Genomic DNA, 15,220 nt, shown 5'->3' with positions numbered 1-15,220 from the left:
GTAGCTCCCGACCCCGGCGGCCGCCGGCGCTCCTGTCTCCGGCAGGTAGCAGGCCGCAGGTGGAAGCGCGCGGCGCTGGCGGCGGTGAGCAGGCAAGCAGCGGAGTACGGGACGGCGTGTCCGCGCGACTTCGCGAGCGCGAGCAGCAGCAGCAGCAGGCCAGCAGTCAGCAGAGGCCAGCGCGAGCAGGAGGGAGCTGAGCAGGTTGCAGACAGGCGGCCCGCGGCCGGCCGCCGGCGCCGGCGACGCCACGGGAGGTCGGGTGCGTGCATACTGCCTGCAGTCTGCAGCAGACCAGCAGCAGGCCGGCGGCTGCAACCTGCCAATCTGCAAAACAACTAAACAAGGTATGCTTATCACTTATCAGTTTATGCAAATATGCAATTGTGATTACTTAAGTGGAAATTTGGAATGGCTCAATCCATTAGCAATTTAGCACAGTTTCATCTTGTGAAGTTGTGATGTATTTCTCATTATTTCTCTGTTTCTATATGAAACTTCTTTAGAGTACAACGTAATACTATGGTATTATAATATTGTATGAGACATGATGTGTTTATGCCGGAGTTCCCCTCAATTTTTCATTCCTGGATCCACCCCTGCTTTTCAAGATGCATTCATTTGGCCATTTAGGCCCAGATAGTCTCAAGTTAAATCAACAGAACATGGCTCAGATCAGTTACAGGCCAAGTTTTCACTACCCAATAAACAAGTCCAGTTTAACTTACATAGCCATTTTACTACAGATCTTCATAGCATACTATGTCACATACAATAAAATTACTAAATTCTTGGACTTCCTCATCAGTTTCCCATTTTTAAGTTTTAACAATGCAAAAGTGCCTTACTGTCATGCGGTGAGTCTCCTTGATTCAATATACGCATCACATACTTGATAGGTGTATACTGGCAGCAAAACTTTTAGCTATTTACTCCAAGAGCTGATGATAAACCAACAATGGTCATGGAATTTTAGCTCTCTTCTTCAGATTCTTCCACTTATCCTACTCCAACCACAGCACGTAGATCGATGCGGTGGCACTACCTTCTATGTGTGTTAGGCTCCCATCTTTTTGCCAAATATGAAAAATACGTCATATGGCGTATTAGCAAAATAATAATAATTTGTAGGTAAAACTTATATATATGTGTTCTTAGCGACTTAAACGACAATCTTCGACCGAAAAAAACTTCAAAACCAAGTTTTAAAATTTAAATTTTGGCATCGGTTGATGCTGAATAGAGTAAACGATGGGCGCGAGGGAGAGATGGCTGCGCCGCCGCCGTGCACGGACGGGAGGCGGCCATGGTGTGATTCGAACCGGATTCTAGCAGGAGGAAGACGAAATGGGCCGATACGAAATTTGGGCTTGGATGTGTGGGAGCTGAAAGTCACTTGGGCTATCAGCCATGGCCCATACCACTAGCTGGCCTCTCGTCTCCGCTCACGCTGCAGGCTGCTGCATCACTGAAATTCCCCACCCACGCATCGCACCGCACGTCGCCGGCGGCGGGTTGCCCTCCCCTTCTCCGTCCCCGTCTCTGGCCATCCTCCCCATCCATCCGCCGTGCTGCTGCCTGCTATAGCGCCCCTAGGCCGGCAGCCCGCCAAACGCTGCCCCAGCTGGGCAGCCACGCAACCAGCCGTCTAGCCCACTCCGCTCCCAGCGATAGGGCCGGAGCCGGTCACCTACACCTCCCTCTCGCTCTTATCCTTTGCATACTTCGTTCTGCATCTCGTCTAATCGATCTTCTCCTTTGTCATCTTTCTTACAGTTGCAGGTTGCTTCTTCAATGGCAGGTTCGGAGGATTTGAGCGGTTTGGCAGCTTCACTTGGAGAGTTACACGTGGAATCATCAGCTTCAAAGGACAGTGAAATCTCTCAGCCTGGTTCGTGTCACTGCACATGTTATCTTAGCCTACTTGTTAGTTGTCATTGCTTGGGATGTACACACTAGAATTGCATCCTGCTATCATGTAGCTCTGTTTATATATTTGAACTGCTTACAAAGCAACCTGTGATCAAATGATGGTTGTGCTTGTTGATAATACAAAGCAAAGGTACTACAATAAGTTGATTTGCGTGTGTTTTGTTCAGGCAATTCGGTTGATGATGATGCTATTGCTGATGATAATGTATGGGATGATGTTTCGGATTCTCCTGGTCATGGATCCACATTAGACAGAGAGTGGGTTCACAGGCAGAACCAGTTTCATAAGGTATAAACCTAAGGCAGCAATTTGATTATGGGAACTTTGCCCTATTCCTAAAGGAATCTGTGAAATTGTTATGTTCCATTTAAATCATCTTTACTGCAATATATTTCTTTAGTTATGATTTGTGAAACTTGTGTTTGGACCAGAATGTGTAAAGTAATCTTTCCATTTTTCCTTTAGATGGGATACAGGGATGGTATAGCAGAAGGACAGAAGGACATCGCCCAAGAGGGCTTCAATGTTGGGTTTGGGCAATCTGTGCATGTTGGCTATAAGTGGGGTCTTGTTCGTGGGATTACCAGGTTAAAATGGATATTTGCCATTCCAAGTATAGTTCTTGTACGCAGCCGCTTGTAGCATCCTTATTGATTCTGTTTTCTGTTTATTGTCCTTAAAACAGTGCATTAGCTAGTCTCCCTGACAGCTTGAAAGAAAAATTGTTGCCCAATGTCCAGTGCAGAGGACAACTCCAAGAACTGAATAATTCTGTGCAAGAAATTTCAGCAGAAGACGCACTTCAGATGTTTCATGAGAGCATTCTTCAGAGTAGCCATTCATCAGAGGAACCAGATGCAACATTAAAGAGAGCTACAGATTCCAGTAGGTTGCAAAGCCTCTCAAAGGATCTTGTGATTTTGTTGCATGAATGCCCAGATGTGAAAGTTAGCGAAGAACTGAGAGGAGGTTCATAAACAAGTTGGCGGAATTGTGAGCACTACCAACCCTATGTCTGGCCTAGTTGCTACTTGCGTCGAATTTCAGTTTGCTGAACATCGAGGAAGATGGTGATTCAGGGGTGTTGTTGGAGATGGAAGCAATTCAATTCCTTGATCTCACAACCATGATTTGCTGTTTCGAACTCAAAAGGCTTAAGCCTCAAAGACCAAGAAATTAATAAGAATGTAATTGTAAATCTTGTAACTAAGATTTCACTGATCATATAAGCCTTTCCTTTTCCTGCTAGATATAACCGGTTTCGTATCTGTAACTCGCAGCATGCACACACATACACACACGCATTTCACTAGAACTTTGGCAGCTGCTAAGATGATAACTTCCTAATATCTTCAGCAGAAAGTCTGGTGTATGACAGTTGCATTGTAACTTTGCATCTTCTGGTTCCAGGAAGTGTACTCACTTTTTTATCAATTGAGAAGGTTCGAGCCACTCCTGAATGTTTGCTACTGCCCTACTTATGTAATGTTGAATGTTGATATGATGAATGGCCCTTGGTAATTTCAGTTTGACAGCTCATGTCAGTAAGTGGCCCGCTTCTATTACATGTGGTTGGTGCGATTGGTGCATCAAGCTCAGCACCTCTTTTCGACATGTACCAGGTTGGTGAGAACATCAACACTTCTATCCGTTGCATGTTGTGAGTGTTGGTTTTCAATATTAATGTCATTCATTCATGAATATTCATGATTGATCTGGTTGGAGCGTTCATTGATATTTTATACAGTACAGTTATCTTGAATCTGAACTATGATTGATCTGGTCTCTTGGCTTGGTTGCTCCTGACTCCTGAGTTGAATGAAATACTCCTGACATCCCAATCGGTTGATTGGCACTTCTGACGGTACATGTTATTCTGAATAGATTCAGTTTATTGGATTGGAGGTTCTTTTTTTACCCAATCCTGTCGTTAAATCTACATCAGAACCTATAGCAACAGAGTTTTTCCTTCCCTATTTCTTGTTACATGACATGTATTCAGGTTACATGCTCGCATATCAATTCTGATTTCTTGTTCCCAGCAAGTTTGGCACCGTCTTATTGTCAACACGCTTGCACAGAGACTGGCAGACTGCTGTCACATATCCAATTCTGATTTCTGGTTCCCAGCAAGTTCAGGCCCATCACTCTCCTAGCGGTATTCTGAAAAGCAACTTAAACTTGCCATCACTTATCAGTCAAGTTAGATCACAGCTCAGAACTTATTAAGATGGCGAAAGATATGCATCTTCTGTTAGTGATTACAGGAGATATAGGAGAGATTGAATGGATAATAATAGTTCTGTACCCATAGATAATCAAGACATGCTATTGTAGGGAGAACAAATGCTGTCAATAAGAGTTTTATTGATCTTTGCCCAAGGAATACATCCCAACACTCTTGCCACTTCGCAAGTCTCGTACACTTGCACATTAATCTATCTTATATTTTTATTAAAAAATCATAATTATTTAGTTGATATACAAGAAATTGGTGTACGTCCACTTAAGAGATTAGAATCCATTTAAGAGATTAGAATCCATCCTCGATTTCATGGCCATTTTTTTTTTTGCTTGTAACGATAAGAAGATGAAGATGACGTAGGCTGCCTGTTTATTATCAACCAACATATCAGCTAACGAGAAACATCGGTTATTTTGTAGTATACACAAAACGTGTTCACTATCATGCACACGCTGCTGATGCACACTCTTTTTTAATTATATAGGCTCTCCATACATATATGTGTGTATATAAAAAGTGTACGTACGAGTAGTATATAGTACGTAGAAATCTTAATTAGTCTATGGATGGATGGATGGATGATTGGATGGAATCAGGAGTGCATCATCTGATTATTATTATTGTCGTCGTCGTCGTCGTTGGCCGGATGGGTTCCGGCAGGGTGCATCTCCGTCTCGTGTAGCTGGCGGTAGCGCTTCTCAGCCTCGGGCATGGCGCCCATGATGGCGCGGAGGCGGAGGTTGACGTCGTCGAGGCGGTCGTACACAGCGTCGTTGGTGAACATGCCGGCGCAGACCTTGGTGATGGTGGTCCAGCTCTCGGCTACCGGCAGAAGGATGATGACGACCGAGCCCACAGTCCCCCACGCGATCGCCACCGCGGCCCACAGCGTGAAGTAGCCAAGGCTGTACCTCCTCGCCGGCAGAGACAGCGCAGGCCACGCCACGACGATGACGGCGGTGAAGACGAGGCCCCACCTGACGATCCAACGCTTGGCGTGCACCAGGCGCTCCTCCTTGAGCTCGTCGTCCAGCGCGGTATGCACGCTCTCCACCGTGGTGATCATCTCCCGGCTGGTCCCCCAGTCGTAGTGCTGCGGGCGCAGCAGGCTGCACGCCGCGTGCACCGCCCCGCCCACCAGGATGGACACCAGGTTGCCCGCCAGCATCGGCGCGTTCCGACCTGTGGTGTCCAGGTTCACGCGCCCGTACTGCACCTTGGCCACCGTGAGCCACACGGCCACGCCCAGCGCGCAGCCGGACACCGCGCCGCCCATGGCGCCCACCGCGTTGGCCTTGCTCCACAGCAGCAGCAGGGCGATGGGGATGACTGCGGATCCCACAATGACTCCCATGGCCAGGTACATCCACCCCAGGGACACCCCCGCCACGTTGAGCACCACGGCGAGGACCCCCATGAAGCAGCCGAAGCCGAGCACGACGGCCCTCGACACGCGGAGTATCTGCTTGCCGGAGGCGCCCGGGTTGAGGTACGTCCGGTAGATGTCGTAGGTGCAGAGGGAGGAGACGGCCACCAGCTCAGCGGAGCCGGCGGATGTGACGGCCATGAAGAGCATGGTGAGTAGCAGGACGGAGCCGGACTTGCCCATGAGCGCTGTTGCGGTGGCCGGGGGCACCAGGCCCTTGGCTGCCTCGGCGGCGGTGAGCGGGAGGTCCAGGGCGAGCGCGCCGAGGCCGAGCGAGGTGGCCAGCGAGAAGGGAACGGCGAACCACACGAGGCCGCCCAGCAGGTAGCCCTTGTGGGTGGAGGATGGCCGGGCGGCGATGGCGCTCATCCAGTAGCCCTGCAGCAAATTAAATTACTTGTAATTAATTGACGATCCAAGATAATTATTAGTACTACGTACGTTTGGGTACGTACGTTGTCTACGAACACCGTTCCAAAGTTGCCGACGATGTTGATGATGCCGAAGACGAGCCCCCCCGAGCTGAGCATGGTGAGGTAGGAGCCCTTGAAGTTGCCGGCGACGGGGCCGCACGCCTGGCCGTTGCGCGAGAGGTCGGCGGAGCAGTCCCGCGCGGCGCTGGCGACGGCCATGAGGCGGTCATACACCACACGCGGGCTCCCGAGTTTGGAGCTGGAGGTGTAGACGAGGAAGACGAAGACGACGAGCACCGCGTGCACGACGACGGAGTGGATGTAGCTGGCGAGGAAGGTGGCCTTGAGGCCGCCGGCGAGTGTGTAGACGACGACGCCGAGCGGGATGAGGAAGCTGGCGGCATAGACGTTGACTCCGGTGAGGGCGTTGACGACGGCGGAGCCGCCAAGGAGGAGCATGGCGGTGACGATGACGTTGGTGAGGAGGCAGAAAGTGAGGAAGACGAGGTGGGCGGCGGTGCCCCATCGGGCGCGGACGATCTCGCAGACGGTGTGGGCGTTGGGGGCCTTGCGCTTGATCTCGATGGCCATCACGCCGAAGAGGAGCACCTGGATGGTGGCGCCGCTGGCGTACCAGAATGGCCCGCTCACCCCGTACTGCCATGCCACGTTCGAGCTCTGCAGGATGGTGGCGGCCCAGGTCCACTGCGACACGATCACGCTGGCGATCAGACCCGTCTTCACGCTGCGCCCCGCCGTGTTGAACCACTCCGACGTGTGCTGCGACCCGACGTAACGCTTCTCAAGCCACACCTATATATATATGCATACGTACGTAGGTAGTAGCCACAAATTAATTAATCATATCTCTGCGATCGATCTCAAGAGAGGAGAGGCCGAAGGATCGGAGACTAACCAGGAAGGAGGTGAAGAGCGCGAAGAAGGCGCCGAAGCCGAGCACGACGGCGTACCCGACGGCCTGCGTGAGCACCGGCCTTCCGCCGAAGTAGCTGCCGGCGCGGCTGCACACCCCGTTCACCACCGAGTAGTACTCCGCCCCGAACCCCAGCTCCGCAGGAGGGCACACGCCGCTCGCCATCGCCAGCTTCAATCCAATCGATCGATCCTAATTAAATGGGGAATTTTTACTCTAACAGACGGATAGATGGATATGTACTGTACTAGCTAGCAGATCAGAGATGTGTTCCTAGCCTATTAGGCGCGTATTTATACACGTATAATGACCATATATGCGATGCAAGCAAAGATACTCTCTCCAGTCATAGATGCGATGCGATGCGAGCTTAATTTGGAGTAATTGGGTAGTTGAGCACGGAATCTTCTCTTCTTTTGACCCAGTCATCCACTAGCTAGCTATATTCCAGCTGCATGCGTACATCATAGAGTAGTACAGTATATTATACACACTCGTTGTTTTCTCTGATGGCGACCAGATTATACAAAACTCCATTTATTTCGTTTTCGCAAAGTCCAACTTAGTTTACTCACTTATATATAACACCAAACAAGGGCGCTTCACTTGTCAACAACACGTACTGCACGCTATCAGAATCGACAGCTACTTCCGTCGATTCTCTCTACTTCCTCCTCCGATAGGCCAGGTTTAAGGGAAATGGCACTAATTAACAAGCCACTAGGATCCAGTTGTAACGATAACAATCCAAGGTCAAAATCGCCCGCACACAACTCGCTACATAATTAGTTGCTCCAGTTGCGCATGAATGCCATGTCCATGTTTCTGTTTGTCAACGCACACCGCTTGCACCCATTCTATTTGTGGAGCAAACTCTTTGTTTATTTTTTTTAAAAAAAAGTGTTCTCACAAATCATCGAATATGCAATGTCAACGGCTTACATTAAGTATGGCAGAAAATCTTTTTAATCCCCTCTAAAGACGCAGCCGCGGCCTCTCCACATCTGCATTATCGTGGAGGCTGCCTAGGCCGCGGGACGGCGGGAGGCGTGGCCTTCGCTTCTGGTCCGCACCTCTATTGGATGGATGGATCCATTCTCTCTGGTGAAGTTTGATGAAACGCATAAAAATTTCCTGACTTGTGTCTCTGTTCTTTAAGGATGAAGCGACAACGTTGCCGCAACAGGAATTGCAACGGTTAACTGCTACATTATTTTTTAACGCATCTGCCTGTAAACACTATATAAATAATATATTTTTTTGGCTTCCTGAAGGAAGTAGCACAAATAGTTGATAGTTATTGTTACCTTCCCTCACAATGGATATTGCAAAACAGGATGTGAGCTTTTATTGCTTATTCATTGCTTTAATCCTATACCGTGGACAATTAAAAAGAGATTGGATAGACCTGAAAGCCTTTTGTGTGTATGCGGAGTCCCGCGGAAAGCGAACATGCCTGTACCTATAGTCTACCTAGGATCGATCTAATCCTAGGGGAATATGTGACTCATAGTGGAATTAGTTGAACATCGAAATTCAAACTTTGGTAGGTAACCCGTATAGTCTATTGTGTACGGGCATTGAGTATTGCCTTTAAAAAAACGGTATATGAGACTGCCAAATAATCGTTCGATGAGGTTTAATGGGATTTCAGACACTTTATGCTGCTCATTGATCCAGGGTTTCCTTTGTAGTTTCTTAAGGAGATGTTTGTAGTACCTTGAGAATCAGTATGGGAATGGCTAGGGTCAATCCACTTATAAATTGAATCGATCCTTAAATTTACTCTAATGAATCGTTAGAATCACTCCAAAATGTAAACGGATCAAACCATTAGAACTTGCACAATCCTAGCAACAGGCGTCCAATTAGTAGTTCCGGAGTGCCGCAGCCATGGCGATGGTTGCGCACATGACCTCCCTAGCTCCAAGCTGCGCGCTGCTACACTGTGGGCCTCACATGTATGGGACGGAGGGAGTGTATTATCCAATGGATACAGGTAACCCATTATGGGCCCCACATGCTTTGTATAATAAATTGTTCCTATAAAATCCAATAAGTTTTTATAGTGTGAGCACGAGTTTTAAAAAAATTGTATGTCCGAGTTTTACCTACATGTAATACGAATTTTTTGGTCTATTAGTAATGCAGATGATCCATTTGGGTGTTCATGGATAATCTATCGATATAATGAACTCGTAGTGGATTGACCTTTGTTAGACCATGGATCCATAAACTCAGTGGAAATGGTTTAGGCACGATTCATATCCTAACCATTCCCATCCTGACTTGGCATACTCCAAAAAGCCGTTGAAGTGAGGCCTAAAATCTTGAAAATAGAAGTTGGAGATTTTGATCAATGGTGTCTCCATCATTGCCAACCACAGTAAACAACTAATGTTCTTGATTACATTTCATAATGTTCACTGTAGATGGTCGTATGGAATTTGACGGAGGCTAAGATGACATGGTAACAAGATTACAAGACTATGGCGGTGTCTTATGGGCAGTTTTATGGATGGGGCAAGCACAAGGGACAACAAAAAAGCAACATGTTAGGAGGTGGTATGGCTACCTGTGTGGTAGGGTAAGCAAGGAAAAACTACCAAAGAGGAATAAATAGGCATTATAGGAAATATGGACATTCATGTTAGTGACCTGTACAAGTGATATGCATGGAAGGAGGTGCACATAAATCTTGATTGGTGGAGACTCTGGTTAGGGTACCATATGATGCAGAGGTGAAGGTCCCCATATGGCAGATATGGTAGGGTGGCCCAGCTACTAGGCTTCCCTTCTTGCTTGTCCTGGTAGGCCTTTGTTGCTGACGGCGTCAAGGCTTGACACAACACCCCAAAAGGTTGGATCCCTTGCCTCTCAGCAGCCTATTTGCTTAACCTTGTCTCCTTTTTCCTCTCATGAATGTAGCTTCTGAGACCAAAGCCATGCACGAAGTCAACCTTAGCATCATCGCCCACCGCCGCGCCACTCCTTGAGCCCATTAACCACTATCCATTTCGTTGCCTTCTTGCATGTGGCCTCGGCAGCCGACCCCCCATGCGTTCCATGGAGGAGGAGGAGGAGGAGGAGGAGGAGGAGGGATAACATGAGAGACGAGGGGACGGGCAGGTGGTGCAACATCCCTAGCACTGACAAGGCACGACCAAGGCTGCAACGATGACAATTTAGTAGTGGTAGCGTCACCGGCTCCTATAGATAGAACCAAGGATAAAGGTATGTCCTCTAATTGGTGCAACACAGGCCTAGATGGAAAGAAGAAAATGGTAGCAAAAGGTAATGAGCTTATTTAATTGGAATTAGTTAGGTGGCCTGCACAATTGTGCGCTAGCACCTATACAAAATGATCTAACTTTTTACACATGGTTTTATTAAAAAAAATGTTAAATAGCCATTTAGTCGTCTTAGTCTTTCAAAAGATCGATCCTATCATCATTTTTTGTTTTTAGTTTTATATTTTTAAAAGTCACACCAGCCACCACTCTCTACTCTTTCGCCACACTTTTTTTTTCTGTTGCCCGACCTCCCACTGCTTCTAATCATCATCCTCGTGACCTTTAAAAATTCAACCTGATATGCACACACTAGTTTTTTACATGCAATGAACAGTAGCTTCTTCTCTTTCTTTGTATAGAGCCAAATTTGCCTTAATTTCTAGCACCAAAATGTTGAGGTGTGTCTCATTCATTAGATTCTGCTTCGATCAGTATAAATTCATTTTGGATGCAACAAATAGTAGCTTTCCTATTTTGTAGTTTATTAATTTTTCCCAATTTTGCAATTTTCATATGATTTTCGAATGAAAATTTACACCAAATTTAAGACGATACTAGTTTGGACCTTTCAAGTGTGAGCGTATTTTGGCTTTACGCCTTCGTGTGGGAGTAAACGCCCTTTCTGTTGGGCGGGTTCGGCTGGATCTTTTGTTCCCCCTTTTCCTTTCTTCTCCGGCAGCGGCGGCGGCGATGGGGGACGGCCGCGTCGGAGGTGGAACGAATCGGCCGGCATGGTTGCAGCAATACGAACTAGTGGGCAAGATTGGCGAGGGGACCTACGGCCTCGTCTTCCTCGCTCGCCTCAAACAATCGCATCCCCACGCTGCCGCTGGCGTTGGCCGCCGTGGCTCTCCCATCGCCATCAAGAAGTTCAAGCAGTCCAAGGAGGGCGACGGTGTCTCGCCCACTGCCATCAGAGAGATCATGGTACCTTCCTCAGGGAGATCCGCTTTCCCTACTCCTCCCTGCCATACCAAACCCTAACTAATCACTAGTCTTCTCCTCTTGCAGCTTCTGCGTGAGATCAACCACGAGAATGTTGTCAAGCTCGTCAATGTTCACATCAACCACGCCGACATGTCCCTCTACCTCGCCTTCGATTACGCCGAGCACGATCTCTATGTAAGCAGCAACGCCCATCTCCAATCTTCTCTCTTATCTATTGTACAGTAGTAATCATTTGTTTACTCCAGTTAACAGCTAATGAACCTATGAAACATATCACAGGAGATTATCAGGCATCACAGAGAGAAGCTTAACCTCCCCATAAATCCCTACACAGTCAAATCTTTGCTCTGGCAACTGCTCAATGGTCTCAACTATCTCCATAGGTATCGTTTACTTCTTAAGTTATCATGATGAGTGATATGTAAAAACTGGAGCCTAACCTAGCACATGGAACTTTTTTTGCTGGGATCCTAGCTTATTCTGATTTTATCTCCAAAAAGAAATCTAAAAATTGATTTCCCTTCCTCAGTAACTGGATTATCCATCGAGATCTCAAGCCTTCTAATATACTGGTATGTTGTCATATGCTACCTTTTGATGTACAACTCTGTCAATCTTGCTTTTCCTGGCTCACCGGATTAGGATGATGTGCCCCAATAGGTCATGGGAGAAGGAGAAGAACATGGAATTATAAAGATTGCTGATTTTGGACTCGCTAGGATATATCAAGCTCCATTAAAGCCATTAAGTGATAACGGGGTTAGTACATCCATCTGTGTGCCCATTAGCATGTTTGCTGCTGTCTTGTGTTTATTTCAAGGCATATAAGGGCAAAAAATGGTAGTTATTTGTAAAACTACTGCTTGTTTCCTCTTTTTTGTGATGAACCTTCATATGCTCATCTGTTCCTTTCCTTTTTTGTGGAAGCATTTAATGTGTTATCAATACCCACAAGTATATGGCTAACCAATAATTTCCAGGTTGTTGTTACCATCTGGTATCGGGCTCCAGAGTTGTTACTTGGGGCAAAGCACTACACAAGTGCTGTTGGTATCCTTGCTGGAGATTGAAATGATATCTTTCAACCATCTTTTTTCGCTTTATTCACTTCAGCTATTTCCTTAATCAACTCTAGATATGTGGGCAGTTGGTTGCATTTTTGCTGAATTGCTTACACTCAAACCACTGTTCCAAGGTGTTGAAGCCAAAGCTACTCCAAACCCGTTTCAAGTATGGGCATTCACACTCAAGTAATTGCTATCGTTACCTTGTATTCAGAATCAATTACTAGATACTAGACTAAGACTGCGACATTTTACGTTTTCTATGTGATGCTTAATTTCAAGTAAAGATATTATCACTCTTGCCTGGAACCTTCCTAAAAGTAAATAGGCAGTTGATAATTGTATGTTGTTGCATTTTATATATCCTGCTGTATTACATTTTGTAGAATATCCATGCTATGTATGCCATTCATTTGCCATTTATTTTTATCTCACAGTTGATTTGCCCATGTCTTGTAGCTTGATCAACTAGACAAGATTTTTAAGGTCTTAGGTATGGATGACTCATTTCTCATTCTGACTATTTGATTGTGTACTCTTCCTGAGATAGTATATGCTCTAGGATAATCATATAATTATTCTCCAGGTCATCCTACCGTTGAGAAATGGCCTACCCTCGCTAATCTTCCATGCTGGCAAAACGATCAGCAACACATTCAAGGGCATAAGTAGTATGTCATGCATTGTTAAGCTGCTTTTAAAAACCTGTGAAAATAGCATTTATCTTTCCTTGAGGAAATAGTTTCTCCCTTGCAGTGAGAACACAGGACTTCATAATATTGTTCACTTGCCTCAGAAGAGTCCTGCGTTCGATCTTCTCTCAAAAATGCTCGAGTATGTAACTGGCCTTTTGGCCTGCTATAAATCCAACATAACCTTGGATGATTATCATTTCTTACATTCATCTTTTGTACTACTAAATGTTGTTTTAATTACCTTATATATTCCTGTTTCAGGTATGATCCTCGAAAGCGTATAACAGCTGCGCAAGCTTTGGAACATGAGTAAGTAACTACATCCCTCCATCTATTCATTATTCCTTTTTTGCCTAGTTGGATACTTCTTATGTTCTCAGTGTACAGCAAGTGCGATCTGGAGTTCTAATTGCTTCCCTGAATCTAGTTTAGCAACCATGCAAGAAAAACAGTTATGCTTTATTTGCACGAGGTTTTGATACTTGGACGAGGTCTTGATGGTCCTCAGTTGGAGCTGATTTTGTGGGGTGGGCTGGAGTGGTGGTGGTAGTGGTGTGGCTTAAAGGGTGTAAAATTGCCAAGACCATCTGTTTAGAGTGGCTAACGGTCAATTTTTCCTTGTAAATATTTGTGCATCCTAAACCTTATATATTTTACTTTAAAAATATAAATATATGCAATCCTTAGTTTGATTCGCTATACTTCTAAATGTTTTCATCTCTAGTGGCTTGGATGAAGGTTTAATGCTGAAAACTCGAGGAAATACTACTTTCGTTGTGGTGCTATTGTTTATTACTCCCTCTGTTTCTTTTTGTAAGGCTATAGGCCCTCTGTTTCTTTTTGTAAGGCTATAGTCTTCCCTCTTCCTCTGTTTCTTTTTGAAAGGCCTAGAGTTTTTTCAATCATTTTGCAAAATATAAGGCTTGCATGTTGGTATTGAATTTTTTTTTCTTTATGTGCCCACAATTATTACATAGTCTCTCTCCCACATTTATAAGAAGCATCTTACTAACCATCTCCACACCTATTCTTGAGGTATTTTAGTATGGTGGCATGGTCATTTGAACTCTTCTTTCTCTTGGTTTTCCACCCTCCCTAATCATTTTTGCCCACTCAGAATAAGACTTGTAATTTTAAATGGAGGGAGTATGATTTACTACAGCAATCCTTCTGAACAACCCTTTTCTGTTGATAGGTACTTTCGAATGGATCCTCTGCCTGGACGGAAGTAAGTTATGTGTAATCAGGGTCTTAATATACTTTCCCTAACTTGCAACTCTTAAACATTTGGCTTTACATTTCCTCCACAAATGAAGATGACTAAAATCTTTCTCTGGTCAGTGCACTTTTACCATCGCAGGCTGGAGAGAAAATTGTGCAATATCCTGTGCGTCCAGTTGATACCACAACTGATTTTGAAGGAACAACAAGCCTTCAACCAACTCAAGCGGTAATGGATTTCTGTCCCTGTGCCACCTTTTTACCAAGACTTATCAGTATTACTTAGTATTGGGAAGCGATATACAGAATATGCATTTTCTTTGGTCAATTATCTAAGTTCTTTATACAGTTGGCAAAAATATCGTGCTTTAGGGCATATTCAATTGGTCAAAACAAGTCGATACATGGTTTTCAATGCCATCAAAGATTTGGTCCAGTGTGATTTAAGGAACCCAACTCCATGTTGGCACATTTTCTTGCAGAATTGATTCGGGTTGCTTTATAAGGTGCATTTTTATAATGTTGTACATTTGTATTTCAGCCATCAGGGAACGCAGCTCCTGGCAACCAGTCTGTGGTACCGAGACCCATTCCGAGGCAAATGCAACAACCCATGGTCGGTATGTCGAGAATGGGTGGTACAAACATGGCGGCCTTTGGTGCAGCTCCGCAAGGAGGCATAGCTGGGATGAATCCTGGTAATATTCCAATGCAGAGGGGCGCTGGAGCCCAATCTCATCCGCATCAGGTAAAAACTGCTGCCTTGGAAGTAAATGTTGCTTGGAAAAAGGCCTGTGACAAATGCAACATTTGATTGGCTTTTGATATGTGCAACAGTTGAGAAGGAAAGCTGATCAAGGGATGGGGATGCAGAATCCCGGTTATCCTACTCAACAGAAGAGGCGGTTCTGACCGACTGAATTTGTAATTGTATATCTATTTGGTGTGTTACTTGTGAGCACGCTTAGCTTTTGCGGTGGTTGCTCCTAGTCGTACAGTGAGAATTGTATCTGTTCTGTTGTAATTGGACGCCATCACAACCAACACC

The 15,220-nt window shown here is 45.7% G+C and overlaps 3 protein-coding genes across 4 annotated transcripts; 2 read left to right on the top strand and 1 right to left on the bottom strand.

The window, feature by feature from the left end:
* The first annotated feature begins 3 nt into the window (after positions 1–3).
* LOC127752527 (uncharacterized) lies at positions 4–3,384 on the top strand. 2 transcript variants are annotated; one of them, XM_052277931.1, is made up of 5 exons: positions 4–347; positions 1,777–1,891; positions 2,100–2,221; positions 2,399–2,520; positions 2,619–3,384. In XM_052277931.1, the coding sequence occupies exons 2-5, from the start codon at positions 1,795–1,797 to the stop codon at positions 2,908–2,910; spliced, it is 633 nt and encodes a 210-aa protein (XP_052133891.1). In that variant the 5' UTR covers positions 4–347; positions 1,777–1,794; the 3' UTR covers positions 2,911–3,384. The 2 variants fall into 2 exon arrangements, with proteins under 2 accessions (XP_052133891.1, XP_052133892.1); XM_052277932.1 differs by lacking the exon at positions 4–347 and adding an exon at positions 1,440–1,685.
* Positions 3,385–4,634: 1,250 nt separating this feature from the next.
* LOC127752516 (urea-proton symporter DUR3) lies at positions 4,635–7,310 on the bottom strand. The gene is made up of 3 exons (XM_052277920.1): positions 6,934–7,310; positions 6,060–6,830; positions 4,635–5,982 (listed from the first exon to the last, which is right to left on the bottom strand). The coding sequence occupies exons 1-3, from the start codon at positions 7,114–7,116 to the stop codon at positions 4,771–4,773; spliced, it is 2,166 nt and encodes a 721-aa protein (XP_052133880.1). The 5' UTR covers positions 7,117–7,310; the 3' UTR covers positions 4,635–4,770.
* A 3,544-nt stretch (positions 7,311–10,854) lies between these two features.
* On the top strand, positions 10,855–15,212 carry LOC127752521 (cyclin-dependent kinase E-1). Its single transcript, XM_052277925.1, has 15 exons — positions 10,855–11,171; positions 11,256–11,366; positions 11,472–11,575; positions 11,722–11,764; positions 11,853–11,951; positions 12,173–12,242; positions 12,328–12,422; positions 12,716–12,749; positions 12,843–12,927; positions 13,013–13,090; positions 13,213–13,260; positions 14,147–14,179; positions 14,293–14,401; positions 14,714–14,920; positions 15,010–15,212. Exons 1-15 carry the CDS (start codon positions 10,935–10,937, stop codon positions 15,082–15,084), a joined length of 1,428 nt encoding a protein of 475 aa, XP_052133885.1. The 5' UTR covers positions 10,855–10,934; the 3' UTR covers positions 15,085–15,212.
* Positions 15,213–15,220: the final 8 nt, after the last annotated feature.

The sequence above is a fragment of the Oryza glaberrima genome, chromosome 10 (assembly GCF_000147395.1).
Source record: "Oryza glaberrima chromosome 10, OglaRS2, whole genome shotgun sequence".
Taxonomy (NCBI): Eukaryota; Viridiplantae; Streptophyta; class Magnoliopsida; order Poales; family Poaceae; genus Oryza; species Oryza glaberrima.
Note: the sequence above shows the minus strand (reverse complement) of the source record. Positions and strands in the feature narration are given on the sequence as shown.

What these genes read in the sequence shown, in the direction of transcription:
- LOC127752516 (XM_052277920.1), bottom strand. Translation starts at nt 7,116, where the DNA reads ATGGCGAGCGGCGTGTGCCCTCCTGCGGAGCTGGGGTTCGGGGCGGAG. An exon ending in CGCTCTTCACCTCCTTCCTG is followed by an intron (nt 6,831 to 6,933) that starts GTTAGTCTCCGA and finishes ATATATATATAG; the next exon opens with GTGTGGCTTGAGAAGCGTTA. An exon ending in GAACGGTGTTCGTAGACAAC is followed by an intron (nt 5,983 to 6,059) that starts GTACGTACCCAA and finishes AATTTGCTGCAG; the next exon opens with GGCTACTGGATGAGCGCCAT.
- LOC127752527 (XM_052277931.1), top strand. Translation starts at nt 1,795, where the DNA reads ATGGCAGGTTCGGAGGATTTGAGCGGTTTGGCAGCTTCACTTGGAGAG. An exon ending in CAGTGAAATCTCTCAGCCTG is followed by an intron (nt 1,892 to 2,099) that starts GTTCGTGTCACT and finishes TGTTTTGTTCAG; the next exon opens with GCAATTCGGTTGATGATGAT. An exon ending in GGCAGAACCAGTTTCATAAG is followed by an intron (nt 2,222 to 2,398) that starts GTATAAACCTAA and finishes TTTTTCCTTTAG; the next exon opens with ATGGGATACAGGGATGGTAT.
- LOC127752521 (XM_052277925.1), top strand. Translation starts at nt 10,935, where the DNA reads ATGGGGGACGGCCGCGTCGGAGGTGGAACGAATCGGCCGGCATGGTTG. An exon ending in CAAGATTTTTAAGGTCTTAG is followed by an intron (nt 12,750 to 12,842) that starts GTATGGATGACT and finishes ATTATTCTCCAG; the next exon opens with GTCATCCTACCGTTGAGAAA. An exon ending in CACATTCAAGGGCATAAGTA is followed by an intron (nt 12,928 to 13,012) that starts GTATGTCATGCA and finishes TCTCCCTTGCAG; the next exon opens with TGAGAACACAGGACTTCATA.